This window comes from Myxine glutinosa, chromosome 3, assembly GCF_964187855.1.
Source record: "Myxine glutinosa chromosome 3, kmMyxGlut1.1, whole genome shotgun sequence".
Classification (NCBI taxonomy): Eukaryota; Metazoa; Chordata; class Myxini; order Myxiniformes; family Myxinidae; genus Myxine; species Myxine glutinosa.
Window position 1 is genome coordinate 99,968,881 of NC_136263.1, and position 25,595 is coordinate 99,994,475.

Sequence of the window (25,595 nt, forward strand, 5' to 3'; positions counted from 1 at the left end):
AAGATGCCCTCTCCCACGCCCGTTCTGCCTACTACTCTCAAATTATCCACTCTGGCTCCGGAAACCCAAAAGCACTCTTCCCGACAATAAACAAACTCCTCCGCCCCCTGGACACCACCACCCAGTCATTCACAGTAGACAACTGCATCTCCTTCCTTTCTTTCTTCCAACGCAAAATTGACAACATCTACAACAGCTTGACCACCGCCGCACCCGCTCCCCCTCCAACCACCTGCCCCCCCTTATCCTGCCTTCCCCTGTCTCAATTCTCCCCGGTCTCCCCTACTGACCTCTCTGAACTCCTCATAGGAATGAAAACTGCCATCTGCACTCTTGACCCCATCCCCTCCAGCTTTGTCAAGGCCTCCCTCCCTGCTCTCTCTCCACTTATCATTGCAACAATAAACTCCTCCCTGTCTACAGGCATCATCCCACCAGCCCTCAAAATTGCTGCTGTTACCCCCATTCTAAAAAAACCTGGTCTAAACCCTGACACCCTAAATAACTTCAGACCCATCTCCAACCTACCCTTTCTGTCAAAAGTTTTGGAACGCGCTGTAGCCGCTCAACTCAAACATCACCTCTCTGCCAATAACCTGTATGAAACATTCCAATCCGGATTCCGCTCCAACCACAGTACTGAAACTGCTCTCCTCAAAATCACCAATGACCTTCTCCTCTCCTCTGACGCTGGCAACCTCAACATTCTCGTCCTCCTCGACCTCAGCGCTGCCTTTGACACCATCTATCACACCATCCTCCTCACCCGACTTGAATCCACCTTTAACGTTACCGGCACTGCCCTCTCTTGGATTAAATCATACCTCTCTGACAGACGCCAGTTCATCTCCATCAATAACTGCAAATCCCCCACTGCTCCCCTCCCCCAAGGTGTCCCCCAAGGTTCAGTTCTTGGCCCCCTCCTCTTCATCCTTTACCTGTCCCCCCTCGGTCACTTAATCCGCCGTCGTGGTCTCCAATTCCACTGCTTCGCCGATGACATCCAGCTTTTCATCTCCACCAAGTCCGTCTCCACCGACACCCACTCTATCCTGACAAACTGCATCTCTGAAATAACATCCTGGCTTCAAATCAACTTCCTCAAACTTAACTGTGATAAATCTGAAATAATCATCATTGGCCCAAAAACGCTCACAAAATCCACCCATAACTTTGCCCTCAACATCGACGGTATCCCAGTATCCACCTCCCCTCTCATCCGGAATCTTGGCGTCATCTTCGACAAATACACTAAACAGATCACAAAGACAGCCTTCTTTCACCTGAAAAACATCGCCCGTCTCCACTCATCCCTCTCCTCCATGGCTGCAGAAACCCTCATCCACACCTTCATCACCTCCCGTCTGGACTACTGCAATAGCCACCTCTATGGTTCACCCTCAACAATCACCAATAAACTCCAATACATTCAGAACTCCGCTGCCCGTCTACTCACCCATTCCCGGACCCGTGACCACATCACCCCCGTCCTTTACAAGCTTCACTGGCTCCCCATCTCCCAGAGAATCCAGTACAAAATCCTCCTCTTGACCTACAAAGCCCTTCATAACCTGGCCCCATCCTACCTGGCTGACCTCCTCTCCAGACACACTCCCACCCGCAACCTCCGCTCTGCTGGTACCAACCTCCTGACCAAATTCAGATCCTGGGGGGACAGGGCCTTCTCCATCGCTGCTCCCACCCTCTGGAACTCACTACCTCACACCATCAGAGACTCCTCCTCACTCACCACATTCAAAACATCACTCAAGACCCACCTGTTCAGCACTGCATTCAACATTCAACCCACAGCATTTAACCCCTGACTATCACTTCTCCTTCTCCCTCCTTTTGCTTTAAATATTTCCCTATTGATTCTTGTCTTTTTGCAATTGTTGTTTTCATGTTTTGTTATGCATTATGTTTTGCACTCTGTCAAAGCGCCTTTGGGCTTCATGAAAAGCGCTATACAAAATAAATGAATTATTATTATTATTATTGAAGCTGAAGGGAAAGGTGTATTCTGCATGTGTGAGAAGTGTTATGATTTATGGGAGTGAGACATGGGTAATGAACGTAGAGCAGCAACGAAGGCTGGAAAGGGTGGAAATGCGAATGGTTCGGTGGATGTGTGGAGTATCGTTGAGAGAGAGGAAGACAAATGATGAATTGCGAAAGATGATGGGAATAGAGCCTGTGATTGATGCTGTGAAGAGGAACAGGTTGAGATGGTTTGGTCATGTGTTGAGGAAGGATGAAAGTGACTGGTTGAGAAGAGTGATGGAAATGAATGTAGAAGGAAGTAGAGGCCGGGGAAGACCGAGAAAGACTTGGCTAAAGATGGTCGAAGAAGAAATGCGGGCAAGGGGGTTAACAAGGGGAGATGCAGAAAATAGGGCAAAATGGAGAACATTGTCATGGGGACCGCAAGGCTAACCCCCACTCTTGCAGGGAAAATGGCCTTAAAATGCCTGTTGTTGTGTTTGTTGTGAGATTGTTCCTGCTTGGCTACAATCTTGTGTCTGACCTCCTCAGACAATTCTCTGGTTTTCTTTCTTTTCTCCATGCTCATTGTGGTACACACAGTGACACAAAACAGCAGAATGACTCCTTTTTTCTCCATTCAAACTGGTTGAATTATTGGTTTTTATATTACAGGCACCTGCAACTCACCACAGGTGAGTTAAATTCCAAAGTAAAAGAGAATCACCTGCTTGAATTATAATTACTAGGGCATGCCCGTACGTGGGTGCCCGTTCCTTGCCAAAAAAAAAAAAAAACGCTACCCGTACGCTCTACCCCGCCCGTACGCCCGTAAACAAAAAAAACAACGCTCTTCGCTTCCGCCCTTCGCTCTGACTGAATTGGGAGAAATAATGCGCATAAGAAATCGAGAAATTATTATTTTCTCCGGAAGAAATCGAATTACGAACCGTAATGGCGCAGGCTCTCGGGCTCGCAACAACGCGTCCTGTGATTGGCTGCCGGAAGTGAAGTCTTCACTGTCGCAAATGTGAAGCGATGAATACGATGAATCGCAAATTAGTTTTTATTAGTTTTAAAACATAGTTTAACGGCAACATAGTTTGCCGACGGGAAATAAATGAATACGCTCTCAAATGTGCCATCCGAGGCAGAGTCTGTTCGCCACGTTCGGCACACGTGATAGCTCGCTGCTCTCTGATTGGTTGAATCGTTTTTTGGACTTAGCTCGGTAACTACTTCTGCGATTAATTTAAAACCTTGAAAAGGCACATCCTCGGGTCCCCAGCAATATACCTGGCAAGTTTCAAGTATATCGGACCCGTGGTTGTCGAGAAACAGCGGTCACAGACAAACATACAAACATACAAACAAACACACACACAGAGATTGCTGGAATTATAGATAGATTTCTAAAAACGTTTAAAAGGTGCCAATAATATGGTCCAGGCCATTTTAGGATTTCTGTGTGGAATAAGCTAAGATTTAGTAATTTTTTCAGCTTTTTTGTTTTGTTCCACTGCAAACCAAAGAAATACATATGTGGATACCAAAAGGTTTTTTAATTTCAACAATTTTCTGGAAGAAATGGTGCATTATTTGAAAAAAGTGCAAGGTTGCCAATATTTTTGGCCACGACAGTATATATCGCGGAGTACAGTAGTACTTCATAATTGTGCAAGGATGTATATAGTTTGTTGTCATTGATCCATTATTTGTGAGGGTTATCTAGCAAAGGAGCCTGATGCACATCTCCAGGAAGTCCTACGTCGCTACGTGCATGAAATTGGACATATGTTTCACACATGGCATTTTTGCTCGCTCTGTTCAAGTGTTTACACATGGCGTTTATGATTTGCAGGACTTTGAATGTAAAGACGTTTGTAAAGGATTTCTGCTTAAAATCGTGAATTTCAATTGATGGATACTTCTATGATAATTGGCTAACCCCCGCTCTAGCAGGGAAAAATGGCCTTAAAAACGATCATTCATTCATTCATACTGAAGGGACAGATGTGCCACACAATGCTAATAATGCTGCCGAGCATGGTGGTGGTGGTGATGCTCTGATTCGAACGATATGCCAGCCTTTAATAGGACCATGCCTCCCGTTAAGGTGCATTTTCTTTTCTTCATTGCAGGAGAAGCTGGAGCAACACCACCAGCAGAACTACCAGCAGATTTCATCGCTAGAGGATGAGCTAGGCCAGACGAGGGTCGTGAAGGAGCAGCTGCAGCGTTACGTGCGGGAACTGGAGCAGGCCAATGACGATTTGGAGCGAGCAAAGCGGTACTGCTGTGTGCTGTGTGGTTGCACGTGTATACATAACTTCTTTTCTTCATTATTTTTGGCCCATTGAAGCTCATGTTATTGCATATCCAATAACAGTTTTAGCTGCAATGCAGCACACAAACTTGATGACATTAGGTGTATTTTTCTGAGTTTAGGAGAGTGGATGGGTTGCTGCTGGACTGCAAGATTGAAATTATTTAAGGCTTCACTTTTTGTGAGTTTTACTTCCTTGGTTCTGTTCTTCGTTGCTCAAATTTGACTTTTCCCGCAATTTGTTATTCCCGCCTCGGCAAGAATCCTGCTTCTCAGTTTGATGCAAATTGGTTGTGGCAGATGATTGCTGTACGGGAAAAACGAATGAACATTTGATGATGTGTCTGGATTGGAATAGGAGAATTTTTAATTTTATTTTTAAGTTATTTTCCACCATCGAGTTATAGGGCCAAAAGGATATATTGCATGATGTTTCAAAAAGTTTTGGACGACCTGTGATAAAACTAGGTGGATTAATTAGTAAGATGACAAGAACAAGCAGATTCGATTTTGTTTCAGGTTCTGGTCCAGATCCAGATCCGACCCATCAGTGGGATACAAAACGTAAACTGTTCTGACTGGCGGAGGTATGCGCTCTAGCGAGTGCCGTTCTAGTTTCACCTGCATTGATAAAGGCAGTTGATTTCCAATAATAAACACATATGACTGTTGTCACTGATCATTTGATGAATTTACCCTAAAGTATGAATATCATTGGAATAACCCACAGTTTTGCACAGTAAGCCTGGTGTTTGCTTAGTGGTTAGGGCGCTGGCTTGGGATCCCAGAATCCTGGGTTTGAATCCCGGTCGATCGCTGAATTAACGCCAGGGGGTTGACTCAGCCTGTCATCCTTCTGAGGTCGGCAAATTGAGTACCAATTTACTGGTAATTCCCTGCGTCGCAAGAGGCGACTAACAGGGTTGGCGGCAGGAAGGCCATAAAAGATTGCTTCAAAAAGGGGACCTCGGTGCCCAAAAAGGCCAACAGTTTTGCACAGTAATGTGTACATGTATATATTCTGTAGTGTGCTTGGATTTCGACAGTGTTCTTGCCTCATCTGCCTTGACCTCATCTACCTCTTCCCTTTTTTTGTTTATTTTTTGTATTGCCAAAAGTAGTTATAAAAGTCATCAAAATATTTCGAACTTTTTGGCACCTTCCCATCAATTTCATGCACATTCTTTTGGTATTTGTTGCTGCTTTTCTGGAGCAAAAGTTAACATTCAAATAACATGTAATTATTAGTTTTGCAAATTGGAGAAATGCCTGTGTTACAAGCCTTTACCACTTAGGAAGAGGAAGAGGAAGAGGAAATCATGTTCTTCTGCTCTTTCACTCCCTCTCTCTGTTCTCTTCACCCTCTCTTTTGCTCAAGGTCAACTGCCATCTGCTTGGAAATCAGCCAACATCACCGCTTTGCACAAAAAAGGTGCAAAAACAGATCCTAGCAACTACAGACCAATCGGCCTTCTCCCAATTATCAGCAAAGTCATGGAATCCATCATTGCTTCGGATATGAAATCTTTCCTCTTCTCCAATGGGTTGATCTCTGATCATCAATTTGGTTTCAGACCAGGTCACTCTACTCTGGACATGCTGCTTCTGCTGTCTCAACAATGGATGGAGGTCCTCAATGCCAAACAGGAAATTAGAGCTGTCTCCCTCGACATATCACGTGCCTTCGATATGGTCTGGCACCCCGCTCTGCTCACCAAACTCTCCTCCTTTGGTATCCATGGAAATCTCCACGCATGGCTGGCGGACTTCCTCTCTAGTCGTCGTCAATGTGTGGCCCTGAATGGGTTTCTCTCATCTCCTCTTCCTGTTCAGGCTCGAGTTCCCCAAGGCAGTGTTCTGGGCCCTGTGCTTTTTCTGATCTTCAGCAATGATCTCTCTGACTCTCTTGAAAATCCTCTCTATCTCTTTGCTGATGACTCCACTCTCTGCCGCTCCATTCCTCATCCCTCAGATCAGCAGTCTGCAGCCTCCTCACTCTCTGCAGACCTGGACAAAATCACAGACTGGGCAAACAAGTGGAACATGTCTTTCAATCCTGACAAATCTCACACTCTTACGATGTCTCTCCGAAAAGACCGACTGGACAACCCTCCCATCTACTTTCTGAATAATCCTCTTCAAGAAGTTCTGTCACTCAAGCTTTTGGGTCTCACTATCTGCCATGGTCTTTCCTGGGAAAACCACATTTCCAAGCTGGCCTCCAAAGCCAGTCGCCGACTGGGCATCCTCCGTCGTGCGAAGTCCTTCCTCGGCACACCTGAGCTCCTCACCACATACAAGGCTTTCATCCGCAGCTCAATGGAGTACTGCTCTCCCCTCTGGGCTGGTGCTCCTGCCTCACACCTAGCTCGTCTTCACGCTGTTGAAACCAAGGCGTTCAGAATCATTGGAATCTCCCGCGATGACGCTATCTCCGAGGGCCTTTCACTCAATCACCGCAGGCAGGTTGGTGGTCTTTCCGTCTTCTACCGACTCCTCTCCGGCCTTGCTCCCCCAGCTCTCTCTGGGCTCTGTCCCCCAAATATTCCTGCAGGTCGCACAAGATCTGCCTGCAACCCTCTTATGGTTAAACTGCCAAAATCAAGACTCTCTGCTCACCTTCACTCCTTCATTCCTCTTTTCACCCGCCTCTGGAACAAACTCCCTCACTCTCTTCAATCCCACTCCTCCCTCCAGGTCTTTAAAACGGCTGTTCACCACCATCTCTTATCTTCCCCAATCCAAAACCTTGATCTTTTCTACCCCCGCTAATTTCACCCCAAATCCACTTTTTTGAGGTGATTTTTGACTTCTTTCCTGGAAGTCCTTGGTGTCCTTGCGTTTTATACCTATCCTGCCTCCCCCCCAGGCCCTCTGCCTCCCACACATCTCCCGATGTCCCTGCCCTCAAATGTTGTGTTTGTGTGCTTCCTCCCCTTCTCTCCCCATCTTGTCGACCGCTCCCCTTTTTATATACTTTGTTTGCTTGTTTGTTTGATTTGTTTGTTTGATAAATGTTAGCTCTTTCACGAGCCTCGACTCTGTATACAAAAAAAAAAGGAAAAAAGAAAAAAAGTGGAAGAGATCTTTCACACACCTATTTACCCAAGCAGACATTGTTCTCGAACCTAGATGCATGGCATGACGATTGTGTTGTTTGGTTTGTACATTTTTTAAAGTCGGTTCGAAATCAAATATTTAGTCTTGTATTGCATCTTAAATTTTAAAAATTATAACACTAATAAGTTGATATTTGTGTTGCAGAAAATCCTTTGTATGTTCTTCCAGATATTTTATCACCGACTGTTTCAGCGATTGCAATGTTTTGTTTTGCTTTTATCGAGTTAATTTTTGGAGTGATTGAGGAAGCTGCAAATGCATCCACATGCAATGAGGTATTTGGAGAATGTTTTTGGTATTTTGCCATGTGCCAGCACCATTGTATCTCTGTACTTCCAGGGCGACAATCGTTTCTCTGGAAGACTTTGAGTCAAGGTTGAATCAGGCCATTGAGCGTAATGCTTTCCTTGAAAGTGAACTCGATGAGAAGGAGAGCCTTTTGGAGTCTGTGCAAAGGTTGAAAGATGAGGCACGAGGTAAGCTTTCATATGTTGTCTTATTGGGGAAGTGGTTGTTTGGTTGGATGCCTTGAACCTGCAAACTGATGCTTCGAAAGTTAAAAAAAAAAATTGTACGTTGTCATCTCTTCCTCTTAGCATCACCAATCCACTGAATCTATAACGTCGTCGTTCTTGGTGTCTTGCATAAAACAGCTAAATCAAGCTGAAAATGGCCTAGCTGGGCAAGTACGGCACTCTTTGCTATGCACTCCCGGTTAACGCATGTTCGCTGACATGCAGTGAGTACAGTGATGAACACTTTTCACTATATAACAGCTGATGTGCATTTTTAAAGGTGTAGTATATGTGCTGTGACATTGAGAACGGAAGACAATTATTCCATTGTAAAGCGAAGGGTATGAACATAATACAGTACTATTGTATTGCAAATTAACATCCATTAAATCGGCGAGCACAGACCCGTCTGCGATGGTGAAGTAATAGACCCACAGACTCGGCTTCATTGCGGGAGATTCCAATGATCTTGAAGGCTTTGGTCTCCATGACATCAAGCTGAGCAAGATGTGAGGCAGGATAGCCAGCCCAGAGAGGAGAGCAGTCCTACTTAAACTGATAACAATGTCCCCTATTTGCCAACAATGTTAAAACGATACGACGTAAACTTATACGACATAAACTGATCATTACTTGTTCTTTCTTTTTCAGCAATTATTATTATTTTTATTTCAAGGTGAACCTTTGTTGATGCTTTGCTTTGAAATGGAATGCATAATAATCCTTGTGCATTCCGTTTAAACAAAACCATGGTTTACGTGACCATGTGCTATCCCTTTACTTTGATTGTGAAATGAGGGATGACGTAAATAGAAAGTGGAGCCATGTGCAAAATTTAAGCCAGGTTGGAATAAACATTATTCATTTGTAATTAATATGGACTGATTGTTTGAGTATATTGTTGCGGTTTTAGAACCCTCACTTGTAAATAATACTTGTAAATATTCCATTATTAAAAGGTTAAAGGTCGCATCCTTAATTAGTCCATATGCAACACGTAGGCCACCATAGGAACTTTAGTTATTTCATTAGTATGTGTTTTAGATAAGGCCGGGTTCCCAATTTTAGATAAGGCCGGGTTCCCAATAGTTGAATCTGCATTGCATTAATCAAATAAGATAGGCCCCATTCGCTCATTTTCCAATCGCTCTCCAAACGGCGCCATTATGCGCCCCTACAGACGGTGCCTTGTCCCTCCCAATTCTATTACGCGCCTTTTGTTAGCAGCGTTTGCTGCCCCGCTGAGCTTCTGCCCAAGCAACGCCATTAACCATGCGGTCGGCCCGAGGAAAAAGGGGCGGAACAACAAGAGCAAGGCGTGGCCCTGTCAACTCGCCGTCAAGGGCGGAGCCAGTAAGCCCTTACCAGCCAACCAGGGCTGAGGTGAGCTCGCTGGCGGGCGTAGTTTCCAAGCGCGCGCATTGATCTTGAAGCGCGTTATATAAGCGCCAGCGTGAGCCTTTTCACGGAGTCGACTCGGGTTGGAGACGGCGCTTGGTGGGGTCTGGCTGAGACGGACTGCTTGTGGGAGGTCTGCTGGGAGCATCGGCTGCTGAGACGAAGCCGCGCAAAGCCCCTGTACGAACTTGCGAGAGAGAGAGAGAGAGCGTTGCTCGATAAACGTATTACGTACGCAGCATCCCAGACCCTCGCTATATGTAAGGTCCGCTCGCGGTCGGCGACACGCGAAGCTGCCTGCCGTTCTTCGCCCGCGGAACCGGAGCCTGGACGGAGTCGACCTACCTGGAACCATCTACTTGGACCTTCCCCCCTACCAGCTACCATCCCGTGTGAGTGTCTGTTCGTCTGGGGTCGTTAAGTTTAGACTGTATAGGTAAGCCTGCCCGGTGTCCTGCTGCTTCTTCTCCTTCTTCCTTGTATATTCCTTTCGTTTCCTCTTTGGTTTTGTACATAATTAATAAACCACACTTTGTTCTTCCTTTACTCTGGTTTCCTCTCTAATCCGATCGCATTCGTCTTTTCCCAATTGAGTACCTGTGGCACGATTAAGAACCGCTCATAATCGGGTTAGTCTTTGTTAACGGCCTGAGTCGCGGCTCGCTTCGCTCGGCGTGTCCATTAATGCTGCGGCTCGGGTGGAAGTTATCTCCTCGCTTTACGGCCGGTGGTAGTACTTAGGTACTAAGACTAATTCGGCTTACAACCCTACTTACCACCGACCGGAAGTGACGTCATAACTTCCCAAGGACTCGGGACGGCCAGCTTAAAAGGCCAAGGGGGTTAACTCCCCCCCCCCCCCCCCCCCCTTGATAAGGGGAGCGCCGACCCTCGAATCCACAACAATATCTTGTGGCTGTTGTTACCACATTATTGCCAAATTGGAGACTGCAGATAAACTATATTTAATCCACCTCTGCTTCCGATGTTTCCACCATTCTCTGTGATTAAAATAGTGAAGCAACTATCAACAACCCTGTCTTCTCAATCAACTTGAGAATACCTGCAGAGACTTCCTCTGGAATCTGTGTCTGCACTGACACAAAAACAATCCGCACTAATGGTCCTTTACAAGCAAGATTGAAAGAATAAAGCAAAATTAATGTGGGCATTAAAAGTGAGCCAAGCAAATTAAACATTTTTGTGAACCATTTTCCTCGTAGATTGCCCATTCATTTTCCTGCAGCCACACCTGTTCCCGAAGCATCTGTTAGTTAGTCGGTCAGTGAGTGAATCTGCAATAATTCTCAGAACTACTATTCTCTATACTCTGGCAAGGCTCCGGTTTGTTAAATGCCATCTTGCTTTGTGTTTTTTGTACTGAGTGTTGTAGTAAATGTGGGTGTACGAGAGTATAGGATAGAAATGAAATAGTTTGCAATATGGTGTAGCATCACAACATAGGTTATTACAGCATAATATATGAGTACATTGCGTTCCAAAAAGACCCGAACAACTTTGGTTGTTAATATATTTAGAACCACAAAGGATACAATAACAAATACCCTTTGGTTTATATGATACAGAAACCCATAGTTTTGTGCACACAATCGATACACTTCAATGTGAGCTGTTTGTGACACACAGGACATTGAGGCGGTACACGAGTTCTTGCCATGTTCGGCTCAGCATGTTTGCATCCACCAGTGTGTATGCTTCACAGATTGAAGACACACAACCCAATATTTTTCAACAAGATGGCGCTCCCCCTCATTGGGCCTTAGCCGTTTGAGCCATCCTGAAAGAAAAATTTCCAGGTTGCTGGATTGGCTGAGATGGACCAACCACCTGGCCCCCGAGATCACCAGACTTAACCCCCCTTGATTCTTTTCTGTGGGTGTTAGTCAAAGATGTTCTCCGCAACACCAAGGTGGCAAATCTACTGGATCTTCGTTCTCAGATCACAGCTGCATGTACACTGGTGGACACAAACCTGCTGAGCTGAACATGGCAAGAACTTGTGTACCGCCTTGATGTCCTGCGCGTGACGAACTGTGCTCACCTTGAAGTGTATTGATGGTGTGCACAAAACTTTAAGTTTCTGTATCATATAAACCAAAAGGTATCAATGTATCCTTTGTGGATCTAAATATATTGGTAAATGCTGTCCAGGTCTTTTTGGAACACCCTGTATGTCAATATTCAGGTTTGGCAATTACCCTGTGCATGCGGTGAAAAGCTCTGTGGAAAATAGAAAATAGATAGGGTGATGTAATAGACTCTGCGGAAAATGGCGGTAAAGCCCCCCCCAAAAATTATAAACTACTTTTACAACCTTTATTCTATTTAAATTTAATCATGAACTTTTAGACTGTAGAACACATTGCCCGTCATAATACTTCCAAGAACCTCCAGTTTTACAGCACTGTACGAGAATTTAAATAAAGCTTCAATGGGGTGGTGTATAAGTGTGCTGTTCAGGACCACTTCTGGATTACAGTACTTCAATAGCACTAAATTTTCTGATTTTCTTTTATAGCAATCATTAAAATCATTATTTTGTTTAAATTGAAGTAACACTGCATGGGGTATCGTGTTGTATGAACTCGTTATTTAGATGGTTGATTTCGTTTTTCATTATGTGACTTATTAAGTTATATTATATTAAGTATAATATATATATTAATATAAGTATAATATATATAAGTATATATATATAAGTATAATATAATATATATAAGTATAATATATATAAGTATAATATATACAAGTATAATATATATAAGTATAATATAAGTATAATATAAGTATAATATATATATACTTATATTGAGTATATTATAAACAACAAAATAACTTTCTAAAAATAGACTTTAATTTGTTCGCTCACTGAACATACAGATCAATGTACCTGACCACACCCACTCTCGTAAGCAAGGTGATGATTAAAATGACATCAAGTCTCAGTGTTTATTGCAGTATAGTGATGATTCTTCCCCACACAGTCTGAGTAATGTCATGAAATTTGTCACGCTCGCACACCATTAACGCTAAAAACAAAACATCCTTTGAGGAGGATGGGGGTGAGGAGTCATTGGGCTCATAAAGGTCTGAATTGGTTAAAAGGTTTAGAATAAGAGAATTGCCATGAAAAGGGAAGAGGAGAGTGAATAAATACAGAAGTTTAGGCCATGAGAAATGTCAGTGGTGATCTTCTGCAATGTTTTTGTTTTTTCTATTGACAGACTTGCGCCAAGAAATGGCAGTGCGACATAAGCAAGATTCTTCCCGAAAGTCTGCTCCCAGCTCACCTACAGTAGAACTTCACCGATCAGAGCCTGCAGTGCCAGCGTTGCCCGTTGTGCCCTGTACTCCCACCAACAGAATACACAGTGAAAGTAGCTTTGACAACACACCATTTACACCCAGGAACAGAGGTAGGATTGCTGCTGATGCATTTTGTTTTTCCAGGAAGATTGTCTTCTAATGTGGGTGGAGACAGATCCATCTGCTCATTCACGTCAAATTCTATTTTCTAGTTTGAGATAGGTAATTGCCATTTTTGGGTTAACTTAAGATGGATAAACTACCTTTTTAAAAGAAATTACCTGCAGTTAAATGTATCTTGATATTGTCAGATAAACCATTTCCAAACTTTATTTAATTATACTAGGGCATGCCCGTACTATATATAAGCTAGGACGTGCCCGTACGTGGGTGCCCGTTCCTTGCCAAAAAAAAAAAAAAAAAAAACATGAATGGTTTGGTCCATTCGCAACGACCACAGAACCCCCCCCCTCTATTTACATGCAATGGTTTGGTCCAAAGCGAACGGTTTGGTCCATTCGATGTGATTCGATGATTCGATGTGAATGGTTTGGTCCATTCGCAACGACCACAGAACCCCCCCCCCCTCTATTTACATGAATGGTTTGGTCCATTCGCAAAGCCAAAGCGAACGACCACAGAACCCCCCCCCTCTATTTACATGAATGGTTTGGTCCATTCGCAAAGCCAAAGCGAACGACCACAGAACCCCCCCCCCCCCCTCTATTTACATGAATGGTTTGGTCCATTCGCAACGGCAAAGCGAACGGCGAACGGCTAAATCGCCATAGCTCGGTAAGTACTTGTCCGATTAATTTCAAACCTTGAAAAGGCACATCCTCGGGTCCCCAGCAATATACCTGGCAAGTTTCAAGTATATCGGACCGGTAGTTGTCGAGAAACAGCGGTCACAGACAAACAGACAAACGTACAAACGTACAGACAGAGATTACTGGAATTATAGATAGATTAATTGGAGTATTAGTTTTTACCTATTTTCTTGTCTAATAGAAACCAAATTAAATTTTACTGCAACTAACTTAAAGTACAGTTCTAAACATTGGTTATTTTCTGTTGCAAATATCGATTCTTGCAAAACTTAAGTGTCACACAAAGCTACTGGAAGAGAATAAAATCAGAGAGCTCAAATGCGGATAAGTTTTGATCTTTACTCTCGTTATGCCTGTGGTTACTCTACTTGATATCACTATGGCCTGTACATTGCTTGTAAGGCTTTGTCTTGTCCTTAAAATTATTGGGTTGATGACTTGCTAAACCTGAGTGGATATTTTTGTTGTGTGAGCTGTGCTTGTTTCCCTTTTTATGGAATAAAATTTGCTTATGCATTATTTCAAAGTCACGTGACATAAAAGTACATCTTGGGGCCACCTAATTTTTTGTATGGTATGGGAGAAGTGGATTGGGGTTCGGAAGAGATGACATCAAGTGAAGGAGCGGGAGGAGCATCTGTAGGTCTTGGATTAGAAAATCAGCGAAGTTTGTATCATGTAATCAGTAGATGGCCTTGGAGGCAGCACTTAAATAATTGTCTGTCTTGATTGTACACCTGGTGTTCGCCTAATGGTTAGGGCAGTGGGCTTGGGATCCTAAGGTCCTGAGTTCGAATTGCGTTCAGCTGTTGAATTAATACCAGGTGGGGTTGACTCAGCCTGTCATCCTTCCGAGGTCGGCGAAATGAGTATCAGGGACTGGGTCCTCTCTCTCAAGGAGGTTGATGGCATGATTTACCCTCCGGCCACCATAAAGATACCTCATTCCGTAGCACACACAGTGGTGTGTTTCGGGATGGTGCTGAGGAGTCGTCCAAGGATGCAGCGACGTGCTGATCCACCGTACTCTCCCATATACAGTCGCGTGAAAAAGTAAGTACACCCCATGTAAAGTTTTGACTTTTTGAACATATTTCAACATACAGCTATTTGAACTTCATTTCAACAATATTGATAGATAAAGGTGATATAATATAACAAATATCATGAAACATTTACATTTTGTAGTCCAATGTATAATTTAAATAAACATAAATGCAAATTTCGCATGTGGAAAAAGTAAGTACACCCCAACATTTATCACAACTTAAAATACCTAAAATTAGAATCAGGTGCACCAGCTCAGGTGCAAATGATTAGAACATCGTTAGAGAGGATCTTGGAGGAACCTGTCTTATTTAAACCTCAGACATTTAGTTTGGTTTGCTCTTTGTTGATGAAGTGTGCAGCGTCACCATGCCGAGATCAAAAGAGCTATCTGAGGCCTTCAGAAAGAAGGTTATAGATGCCTACGAGTCTGGAAAGGGATTTAAAAAGATCGCCAAACAATTTCAAATCAATCATTCGACTGTCCGGAAGATGATCTACAAGTGGCTAAGATTCCAAACAACTGCCAACTTGTTCAGACCAGGCCGCACCAGCAAGTTCAGCCCGAGAGCAGACCGCAAGATGCTGAAAGAAGTCTCCAAGAACCCCAGAATGTCATCACGGGACCTACAGGTCGCTCTTGCCACTGTTGATGTCAAAGTGCACGAGTCTACCATGAGAAAGAGGCTGCACAAATTTGATCTACATGGGAGGTGTGCCAGGAGGAAACCTTTGCTGTCCAGAAAAAACATCAGGGCAAGACTAAAGTTTGCCAATGAACACCGAGGCAAAGACCAGCACTTCTGGAACAATGTGCTCTGGACAGATGAGTCAAAGGTAGAGCTATTTGGCCACAGTACCAGAAGACATGTTTGGTGAAAACCAAAGACAGCATTTGACCACAAGAACCTGATACCAACTGTAAAGCATGGTGGTGGAAATATTATGGTCTGGGGCAGCTTTGCTGCATCAGGGCCTGGGCAGCTCACCATCATAGAATCCACTATGAATTCTTCATTGTACCAGAGGGTGCTTGACGATAATGTGAGGCCATCTTTCAGAAAGTTGAAGCTCAACCGAAGATGGACCTTGCAACATGACAATGACCCTAAACTTACCAGTAAATCCACCAAGGAATGGCTGAAAAGAAAGAAATGGAGGGTTCTGGAATGGCCAAGTCAAAGCCCGGATCTAAAGCCCATCGAGATGTTGTGAGGGGATTTGAAACGAGCTGTGCATGCAAGAAACCCCTCAAACATCGCACAGCTGAAAGAATTCTGCATGGAGGAGTGGGCAAAAATTTCTCCCAGTCGATGTCACAGACTGGTAGACAGTTATAAGAAACGCCTACTTGAGGTTGTTTCTGTCAAAGGGGGCAATACCACCTATTAGAGCCAAGGGTGTACTTACTGTTTCCACATGCGAAATTTGCATTTATGTTTATTTAAATTATACAATGGACTACAAAATGTAAATGTTTCATGATATTTGTTATATTATATCACCTTTATCTGTCAATATTGTTGAAATGAAGATCAAATAGCTGTATGTTGAAATATGTTGAAAAAGTCAAAACTTTACATGGGATGTACTTACTTTTTCACGTGACTGTATGTATATATGTCTTGGTTGTAAGCCATCGGCATAACCATCTGCTTTGTTGGCAAACTAATATTTGATCAACCTTCAATACGTACAAATCAAGTAGAATCTCTCTCGGCATTGTATGTGAAGCGGTCCGTGGTATAAACACATTAAGGCTGATACAAGGAAGTCGCAGGATGTCTTTTCAATGACTTCGTATGTTGTCAGTATGTGGAATTAAAAAAAATGTGTGCAAAATGAGAGCACGATGGCATTAGTTAATCTGCTATGCCTTGCACGCTTGCATTTTAGCTTGCCTGCATGCCTGCATTTTGTTGGCTTGCCTACTTGCCTCCTGTTGGTGTTGGCTCACTTGCCTGTCTGCTTGCCGCATTGCCCTTCAGTTGTCTTGCCTGCCTACTTGCCACCTAGCCCATTTGTTGGTTTGCTTGTCGCCTTTGATGTTTGTTGCTTGTCTGCCTGCTTGCCCGTCGATTGGCTTGCCTGTCTGCCTATTTGCTTGTTGATTGGTTGGCTGTTTTTCTTGGTTGGTTGGTTGTTTTTTCTTTTTTTTTCCAGGCTGGTTGGGTTTCTTGCTTGCTTGGTTGATTGGTTGCCTTTGTGGTTTGTTGCCTTGCTTGCTTTGTTGGTTGCCTTGATGGTTGGCTGGCTTTTAGTGGCTTGCCTGGTCAGCTGGTTGGCTCGCTTGCTGGGTTCAGCCGGTTGATTCAGTATGCCGGCCGCTGCGCTCTACCGGCCATACCATGCCCCCTCGCTTTCACTGGCTCACTCGGCCGCCTTGTTTGCCTGGCATTTTTTTTTATTTTATTTTTTTTGTGTAAAAATCACATTTTTGTTCTTTTTTATATTTTGAATTGCCCTCCAGTTATGTAAATCATTGGATCAATTCAAACTTTCCTCATCATATATTGTAGTGTTTTGGATCATGCACTACACACACCAACAATTTCTGTGCTTTCTTATTTTAGACCAGCCAATTCAAAATTGTGGTTCATCTTGGGAGTTGAGGAGTGAATTCAACATTGTAACTTGCATTCTAGGACTTCCAAATGGTTACGGAAACACTCCGCTCACACCTTCAGCAAGAATCTCTGCTCTTAACCTTGTTGGTGACCTTCTGAAGAAAGTTGGGGTGAGTTGTGATGCCTGGACTGTGATGATGTGATGCCCCGCGAAATCGCTGGTTGACTGGCTGGCTGGCTGGCTGGCTGGTTTTTAGGGTGACATAGTCACAATTTCGGTCTTCGAGGCCGGCCGATAGGCACAGTGTGACCAGAAGGGACGAGGTTCTCCTGACCGCGTGGCCCTCGACTCGGTGGGGTTTGTCCGCACAACGTGGGCGCATCAGGATGAACTTTAGCCGGGGAGCGTTTGGGTGCGTGGCGCCTTTGGGCGCCCCGGTCTGATACTGCCGCCCACGCGCAGAACACCTTGTGAGTGCACGTGGGTCCCGGCGGTCCCACTGGCCTAGCGCTACCATGTTTAGACAGCGAAATCCGTCCCCGGGCACCGGCAAGCCAGGCACGGTAGGACACCCGCGGAGCCCCGGCGGACCAGGGACGCGCGAGCCTACGCGTTAGCGGGCTACGGCGGAATCAACGGCTTCAGCCACGTCCGGGCCGACACTCGGCCCGGCCGCACCGGAAATGAACTGGTTCGACGCCCGCGCTAGAGAGGTCGCGGGCGACTGAGATGTTTTAACAAATTAGTTAATTAATTTGAGACGTCCGATTTCTAGTGTTTGGAAATTTGGAAGAGCTTGACCCTAGCCTTTCCCTTGCGAGGGCAAGGAGGAACTTAACACTTGACACTTAAGCTTAGTTTGAAGTACACCCTGCCAGCGCCCACGGCGGGACGGCAGGGCAACCAGAAGGGACGAGGTTCTCCTGACCACGTGGCCCTCGATCTGGGAAGCGAGAGGCGTTCCATTAGTGGACGCGCCCCTCACGCCCGACTTTTGGGCGGCCCCGGCAGGCCGTTTGTTTTGACGTTCCGTGACAGGCCCCGCACCCCCACCTCCGGGCCGACCGGGCGACCGGAATGAATCCCGGTGTCCCGATCCGAACCTTCAGAGCGGGCCGGCTGCACTTTCCGTCCCTGCGGTCCCAAATACCGGAACCACCCGCATACCACTTTATTCGACAAAATGAGGTGTGGCCTACAGCCATAGAAAACCAACCCTATATAAGTCAATACCTCCAACGACACAGGCGCGCATTCGTGCCGCGTGACGTGGTGACGTCATCGCGCTTTCACCTTAAAAGATTTATTTGATATAAATTGATATTTTGATATAAGCCTTAGAAAACCAACCCGAAAGAAGTCAAATGGTCCAATAAAGGGTGATGGCAGGGTGATGGCAGGGTGATGGGAGGGTGATGGCAGGGTGATGGCAGGGTGATGGGAGGGTGATGGCAGGGTGATGGGAGGGTGATGGGAGGGTGATGGCAGGGTGATGGCAGGGTGATGGGGGAGGGTGATGGGAGGGTGATGGGGGAGGGTGATGGGGCAGGGTGATGGGGCAGGGTGATGGGAGGGTGATGGGAGGGTGATGGGATGGGAGGGAGGAGTTTGTTTTGACGTTCCGTGACAGGCCCCGCACCCCCACCTCCGGGCCGACCGGGCGACCGGAATGAATCCCGGTGTCCCGATCCGAACCTTCAGAGCGGGCCGGCTGGGGAGTGCCAAGCACCCCGTACCTGCACTTTCCGTCCCTGCGGTCCCAAATACCGGAACCACCCGAATACCACTTTATTTGACAAAATGAGGTGCGGCCTACAGCCTTAGAAAACCAACCCTAAATAAGTCAATACCTCCAACGACACAGGTGCGCATTCGTGCCGCGTGATGTGGTGACGTCATCGCGCTTTCACCTTAAAAGGTTTATTTGATATTTTGATATAAATCTTAGAAAACCAACCCTACAGAAGTCAAATGGTCCAATAAAGGGTGATGGGAGGGTGATGGCAGGGTGATGGCAGGGTGATGGGAGGGTGGTGGGAGGGTGATGGCAGGGTGGTGGGAGGGTGATGGCAGGGTGATGGGAGGGTGATGGCAGGGTGATGGGAGGGTGATGGCAGGGTGATGGGAGGGTGATGGGGGAGGGTGATGGGGCCTCCCTATAGAAGTCAGTATCTCCAACGACACAGGCGCGCATTCGTGCCGCGTGACGTGGTGACGTCATCACACTTTCCCCTCAAAAGACCCATTTGATATAAGTTAATATTCTGATATAAGCTTTAGAAAACCAACCCTATATAAGTCAATACCTCCAACGATACAGGTGCGCAAAATACAAAATCACAAAAGATTTATTTGATATAAGTTAATATTTTGAATAACTCGGTCAATATCAGTCCGAATTTCGCCAAATAAAGGTTCCCGTTATCCACAGATACCCCTGTATCCTCCTAGAGGCGAAGTCAGGATGAATTTCGGAAAAAATAAAGTCCTTCGGCAACGAAGATTTAACATGGGGCTTTCCTATGTAACTTTACCCCGAGGTAATTTCACCAAAAATCCCCGAAATTCCGCGGGTCATCACTGGTTGTGATGCTGGGACGAGTCTTTTTTTTGTTTTTGTTTCCCGCCCCCCCCCCCTCCCTCCCCCCTTTAAGCAGCAGATGGTGGCACAATGCTCACCTCTGCTCCTGTATCCACAAGAAAACGAATTCCGTTAGTACCATTATTACGTGTTCCCAGTCTGTACCCTGGATAAGAATAGGTACGCCGTATCCCTGCGTGTCGTAAGAGGCGACTAAGAGGGTTGGCGTCAGGAAGGGCATCCGGCCATAAAAACATTGCCTCAAAAAGAGAACCATGACAATTACAACTACATGTGGGCAGGGTACAGCCCGAAGTGGAGATCGGTTTCTGAGGTTTGGGACATGTAATGTAGGGACAATGACAGGGAGATCAGGAGAAGTGGTGGAAGTATTGGTCAGAAGAAGAGTGGACATATGTTGTGTGCAAGAGACGAGATGGAAGGGAAGTGGTGTGAGAATGGTGAAGGGTAGGCAGGGACAGAAATACAAGTTTGTGTGGCAAGGGTGCCTGTAGGGCGTGAATGGTGTTGGTGTCCTGTTTTCTGAGGAGTTTGTAGACAGTGTGGTGAGTGTGACTGGAGTGAGTGATAGGTTGATGATGGTGAAAATGATGATTGGAAAGCTCTTGGTGAACGTCATCTCGGGATATGCTCCGCAGGTTGGTCGAAGCGATGAAGAGAAGTACAAGTTCTGGTGTGCGATAGAGAAGCTGATGGAAAACGTGAAAGATGAGGAAGTTGTTGTGGTAGGAGGAGACCTAAATGGACATGTGGGAAGGAGTATGGATGGTTTTGACGGAGTTCATGGGGGTTACGGATATGGTGTGAGAAATGGAGAAGGTGAAAGGATTTTGGAGTTTGCTGATGGAGCTGATTTGTTGATTTGTAATACTCAGTTCCAGAAAGAGGATAATAAGCTTGTTACATACACGTCAGGTGGGTCGATGACAACCGTTGACTACCTGATGGTGCGTAGGCGAGATAGGGGGCACCTCCGGGACACAAGGAGGCTGTTTCACAGCACCACTTGGTTGTCTGCGACGTAAGGGTGAAAGGTGCGAGTAGAGCTCGGCGGGTGAAGTACCAACCGAGAATGAAGGTGTGGAGGTTGAAAGAGGTGACAGTAAGGGAGGCATTAAAAGAGAGGCTGAGTAGGGTCGAGGATGATGTGGTTGAGCTTGAAAGTGGTTGGATGTCAATGAAAGCTAGTCTGTTGGGAGCCGTTGGTGAGGTATGTGGATGGACAAAAGGACCACCGAGGCACTCGGAAACATGGTGGTGGGATGATGAAGTTGGAAAGGGGATTGATGAGAAGAGGAAGAAGTTCAAGGAGTGGCAGAAGGCGAAGGGTACGGGAGCAGAAACAGCAGAGTGTGAAAGTTATAAGGCAGCCAGGAAGGCTGCAAAGAAAGAGGTAGCAAAGGTGCAGGAGGCATGTAGGAAAATGTTCGGAGAACGCTTGGATTCGGAAGAGGGTCAGAAAGCAGTTTTCAGGATTGCAAAGCAGATAGCGAAAGAGAGGTGTGATGTGATGGGGGTGAGTTGCTTGAAGGATGAAGTGGGACAAATCGTTGTCGACCCAGATGGAATTAAAGGAATATGGAAAAGATATATGGAAATGCTGTTGAATACAGAGAATGAATGGGATGGCAACATAGAGAGTAACCCAGTTTTAGGACCGGCAGAGAAGATAACTGAGAAGGAAGTTGAGGAAGCGATAAAAGCAATGAAGGGTAGAAAAGCGGGAGGGCTGACGGGAGTTGTGGGAGATATGTTGAAGGCAGCAGGAAGTTGGGGTGTGAAGAGAATGACAGAGATCTGTAATGTGGTGGTGAAAGAAGGCCGCATTCCAGTGGCTTGGGAACTGAGTACCCTCGTCCCTCTATACAAGGGGAAAGGTGACCCTCTGGAGTGTGGCTCGTACCGAGCGATAAAGTTATTGGAGCATGGAATGAAGGTATTGGAAAGGGTGTTGGAGAGGAGGATAAGGAAGAAAGTGAAGATCGACGAAATGCAGTTTGGATTCATGCCAGGAAGAGGAACGACAGACGCGCTTTTCATTGTGAGGCAGTTGCAGGAGAAGTACATGGAGAAGAGGAAGAAGTTGTTTCTTGGGTTTGTTGATCTGGAGAAAGCATTCGATCGGGTTCCACGCAAAGTATTGACATGGGCATTGAGGAAGTTAGGAGTGGAGGAATGGTTGATCAGAGTAGTGATGGCAATGTACAAAAGAGCGCTCACAGCTGTAAGGACGAAGGACGGGAACAGTGGTGAGTTTGAGGTGAAGGTGGGAGTGCATCAGGGGTCGGTACTAAGTCCACTACTATTTGTAGCTGTGATGGAGGTGCTGGCTCAGAACGTAAAGGAGGGTTTACCGTGGGAGTTGTTGTATGCAGATGATCTGGTGTTGATTGTGGAAAGTATGGATGGACTGAAGGAAAAGATGAACACGTGGAAGGAATGTATCTGAAGGTCTGAAGGTGAATATCGGAAAGACGAAGGTGATGGCAAGTGGTAAAGCATGTGGTGAGGTGGAAAGAACTGGGAAGTGGCCCTGTGCTGTGTGTAGGAAGGGTGTTGGAGTGAACTCCATTCAGTGTACAATGTGCGCTGAGTGGGTTCATCAAAAATGTAGTGGTCTGAGAGGGTCATTAACCAGTGTGGCAGCTACATCAAATGTAAGGTGTGCACAGAGGGAGCTGCAGATGGAGGAAATGTTGAGTTGGATCTTGGAGACGGCGTGAAGCTGGAAGGTGTGAAAACATTTTGCTACCTCGGAGACATGCTGAATGGAGAAGGTGGATCAGACTCGGCAACGGTTGCTCGAGTGAGATGTGCATGGAAGAAGTTTCGGGAATTGAGTGGCGTGCTGATGATGAGGGGAGTGTCGTTGAAGCTGAAGGGAAAGGTGTATGCTGCATGTGTGAGAAGTGTTATGATTTATGGGAGCGAGACATGGGTAATGAACGTAAAGCAGCAACGAAGGTTGGAAAGGGTGGAAATGCGAATGGTTCGACGGATGTGCGGAGTATCGTTGAGAGAGAGGAAGACAAATGATGAATTGCGAAAGATGATGGGAATAGAGCCTGTGATTGATGCTGTGAAGAGGAACAGGTTGAGATGGTTTGGTCATGTGTTGAGGAAGGATGAAAGTGACTGGTTGAGAAGAGTGATGGAAATGAATGTAGAAGGAAGTAGAAGACCGAGAAAGACTTGGCTAAAGATGGTGGAAGAAGAAATGCGGGTCAAGGGGGTTAACAAGGAGAGATGCAGAAAATAGGGCAAAATGGAGAAGATTGTCATGGGGACCGCAAGGCTCACCCCCGCTCTAGCAGGGAAAATGGCCTTTAAAATGCATGTTGTATTATTACGTGTTCCTCCCCAAACCCCGGTTACGGTGCACCTCAGAGTCTCGAGAGGGAATGCGGCAGAAAGATTTGTTATTTTGAGTGTTCTAATAAACCATGGTAAAACCACACCAATGCAATTGTAGAACAAAACAAGTAATTGTATTAATAACTCTCACATACACAATAATAACACTCTTAAAGAACGTACAAGGAAAATATCACCTGCATCAAATGAATAATACATATGATGGTACCATCATTCCCCAATGCTCTCAAAGCAATAAACTCGCAATACGCCAAACGTTAGTGGAATGTAACATTCCCCAAAGTCCGTGCACTAATCCCAACGTGGGGTGAAGCTGTGCAGAACGACGAGAACAGGCAGGTATCGGCACGGCTGCAGACGAGGAGTGACGAGGTGAGAGGTCGACATGGAAATTGAGCCGATAGGTAAACCAATGGCAATCCACACGATGATGTCGATATGGGAATCCCAATGGCAAAACAACATGCACCAAGCGGACAGTCTCTTCGAGGACAAAATGGCGTATCAGCCTGTAATGGAGGCGCTTGATTTTTCTCCAACAATAACTCACGCTTGGTAATAAAACGTGAGACACAGACTTAATTGCAATCACAATATATGACAGTCGCGGGCAATCCCTTTCATGGGAAGCCTCAACTCATTCGCGACCAATATCAAAAAAGTCCGCTCGCAGCCTCGACGCGACTCACGGCTGTCTCCTCCTCTCTCTTCTTCCTGATTCTTTGCTGCGTTTTTTTCTTTTTCCTTCACAAACAATTATTTTTACCTTTTACTAAAGTCATCTCCATTTCACACAAAAATCTTTCTAAAATCTTTCACAAATAACAATATTACCTGAAACTAAAAATCCTACATGTATATCATAACAACAAAGGCGGAAGTGATGGATCCGTAACATTATCTACAAGGAAGAGAAGGCGACTGACGTATGGCACAGATGAACTCGTCGCTATTAGTTGTGGGGCATTTTTTTTCTTTTTCGTTTTTCTTTTAAAATTTTATACATCTTAACAAAGAACTTATTTTTCATTTTGTCTGTGATGATTTTTTTTAGCATGGAAGGAAGAGGTGTTGGGAATCCGAATCAATCCTTTATTAACCAACGTGACCAACCAAACCCCGCTCGCCACTTCCGGTTGCACTCGGTACTGAAAACTCTCGATCAAGGATATTCCCATATTACCACATGAAAGGCAAAATGATGCTGCTACAATCTTTCTATGTCTGTTTTCTCAAGACTGTGTGGGCTTAGGTGTTCTATGAACACTAGTTTTGTAGCCCATCGGGCTACAAACCCGATGGGCCAAACGGCGTAGCCCATAGGATAAAGCTGTCTCGGACAGTGTTTGTCTGTCCGTATTGTTACGGATTCGGCCCTTCCGTGGTTGTGGTTTTCATCCACTTGAAACATTTCTGGTTATGTATTATTATTCTTATTGGGGTTTGAAGGAAACGGTGGTTATTGTTGTGAAAAGGTAAGGTTATTGTTGTTAAAAGGCAAAAAGGGGTAATATTTTAAATGAAACGGGAAACCGGATCGAGAACCGGAAGACGACGAGAGACAGAGGAAGAAGAAGGCGTGAGGAGAAAAATCGGACAAGACGCGTGTCTTGAAGCTCCATAGCGAGCGTGATCGAACGAAAGCCGCGAGTAACCTTTGAGTCCTTGAAAGGAATTTCCTGCGATAGGTGTTATCGCTGGAGGATTGAGAAACCTGCGTAGTCAGGTATAGGTGTTGAGGTTCCGGAGAATCATCGCCAGGCCGCTTCGACTCAAGTAAGAGCCGTCGGCCATTTTGAACCTCGCGCTTCGTTCACCGAAAAAGGTTTTGCTACGCGTCAGCTTTTCGCACCATCTGGTCGTCTGCCGGGGATGTGTGTACGCAAAAGCGGCGTTTGAAGATTACGCTGCGGTTCGCTGATTGAACTGTGAACTGTGAACGTGCACGTCTGGTTCGCGCCTTTGGGATTTTTTTTTTTTTTTTTTTTTTTTTTTTTGTATACAAGGTCGAGGCTCGTGAAAGAGCGAACATTAATCACACAGAAAGACAAACCGACACATAAAACATATAACATAGGGAGCGGTAGACAAGATGGGGAGAGAGGGGGAAGGACACAAACACAACATTTGAGAGCAGGGACCGAGAGACATGGAGACATCGAGAGATCTGAGAGAGGGCGAGGGCTTTAGGGGGGGGGGGGGGCGTGGGAAGGGGACGGTGGGAGAGGTATAAAACATATGGACACTGCCAGGACTTCCAGGAAAGAAGTTGGAATTTCAAACAAGGTGGATCTGGGGTGAATTAGCGGGGGTAGAAAAGATCAAGGGGTCAAGGGGATCAAGGGATTTCCCTTTTCACCGCCAGTTTGCTGTTGGTTTGGACCACGTGACTGTCCACGCTTTGCCTACGCCTCATTACTCGCCTCTTCGCATCATCACTACTTGCAGGAGGGGATTATCCTTGAGTTATAGAGACATTGAGGAGTGTTCTTTTTCATTCACTG

The 25,595-nt window shown here is 45.5% G+C and overlaps 1 protein-coding gene across 1 annotated transcript in view; it reads left to right on the forward strand.

Moving 5' to 3' along the window:
- The window catches only part of NDEL1 (nudE neurodevelopment protein 1 like 1), an 86,458-nt gene that overhangs the window by 50,433 nt on the left and 10,430 nt on the right, over positions 1-25,595 (forward strand). The window contains exons 4-7 of the mRNA XM_068110361.2: positions 4,125-4,273; positions 7,769-7,905; positions 12,588-12,779; positions 17,192-17,283. Of these exons, the coding sequence (XP_067966462.2) occupies positions 4,125-4,273; positions 7,769-7,905; positions 12,588-12,779; positions 17,192-17,283 (570 nt within the window). The remainder of the gene's footprint in view (positions 1-4,124; positions 4,274-7,768; positions 7,906-12,587; positions 12,780-17,191; positions 17,284-25,595) is intronic.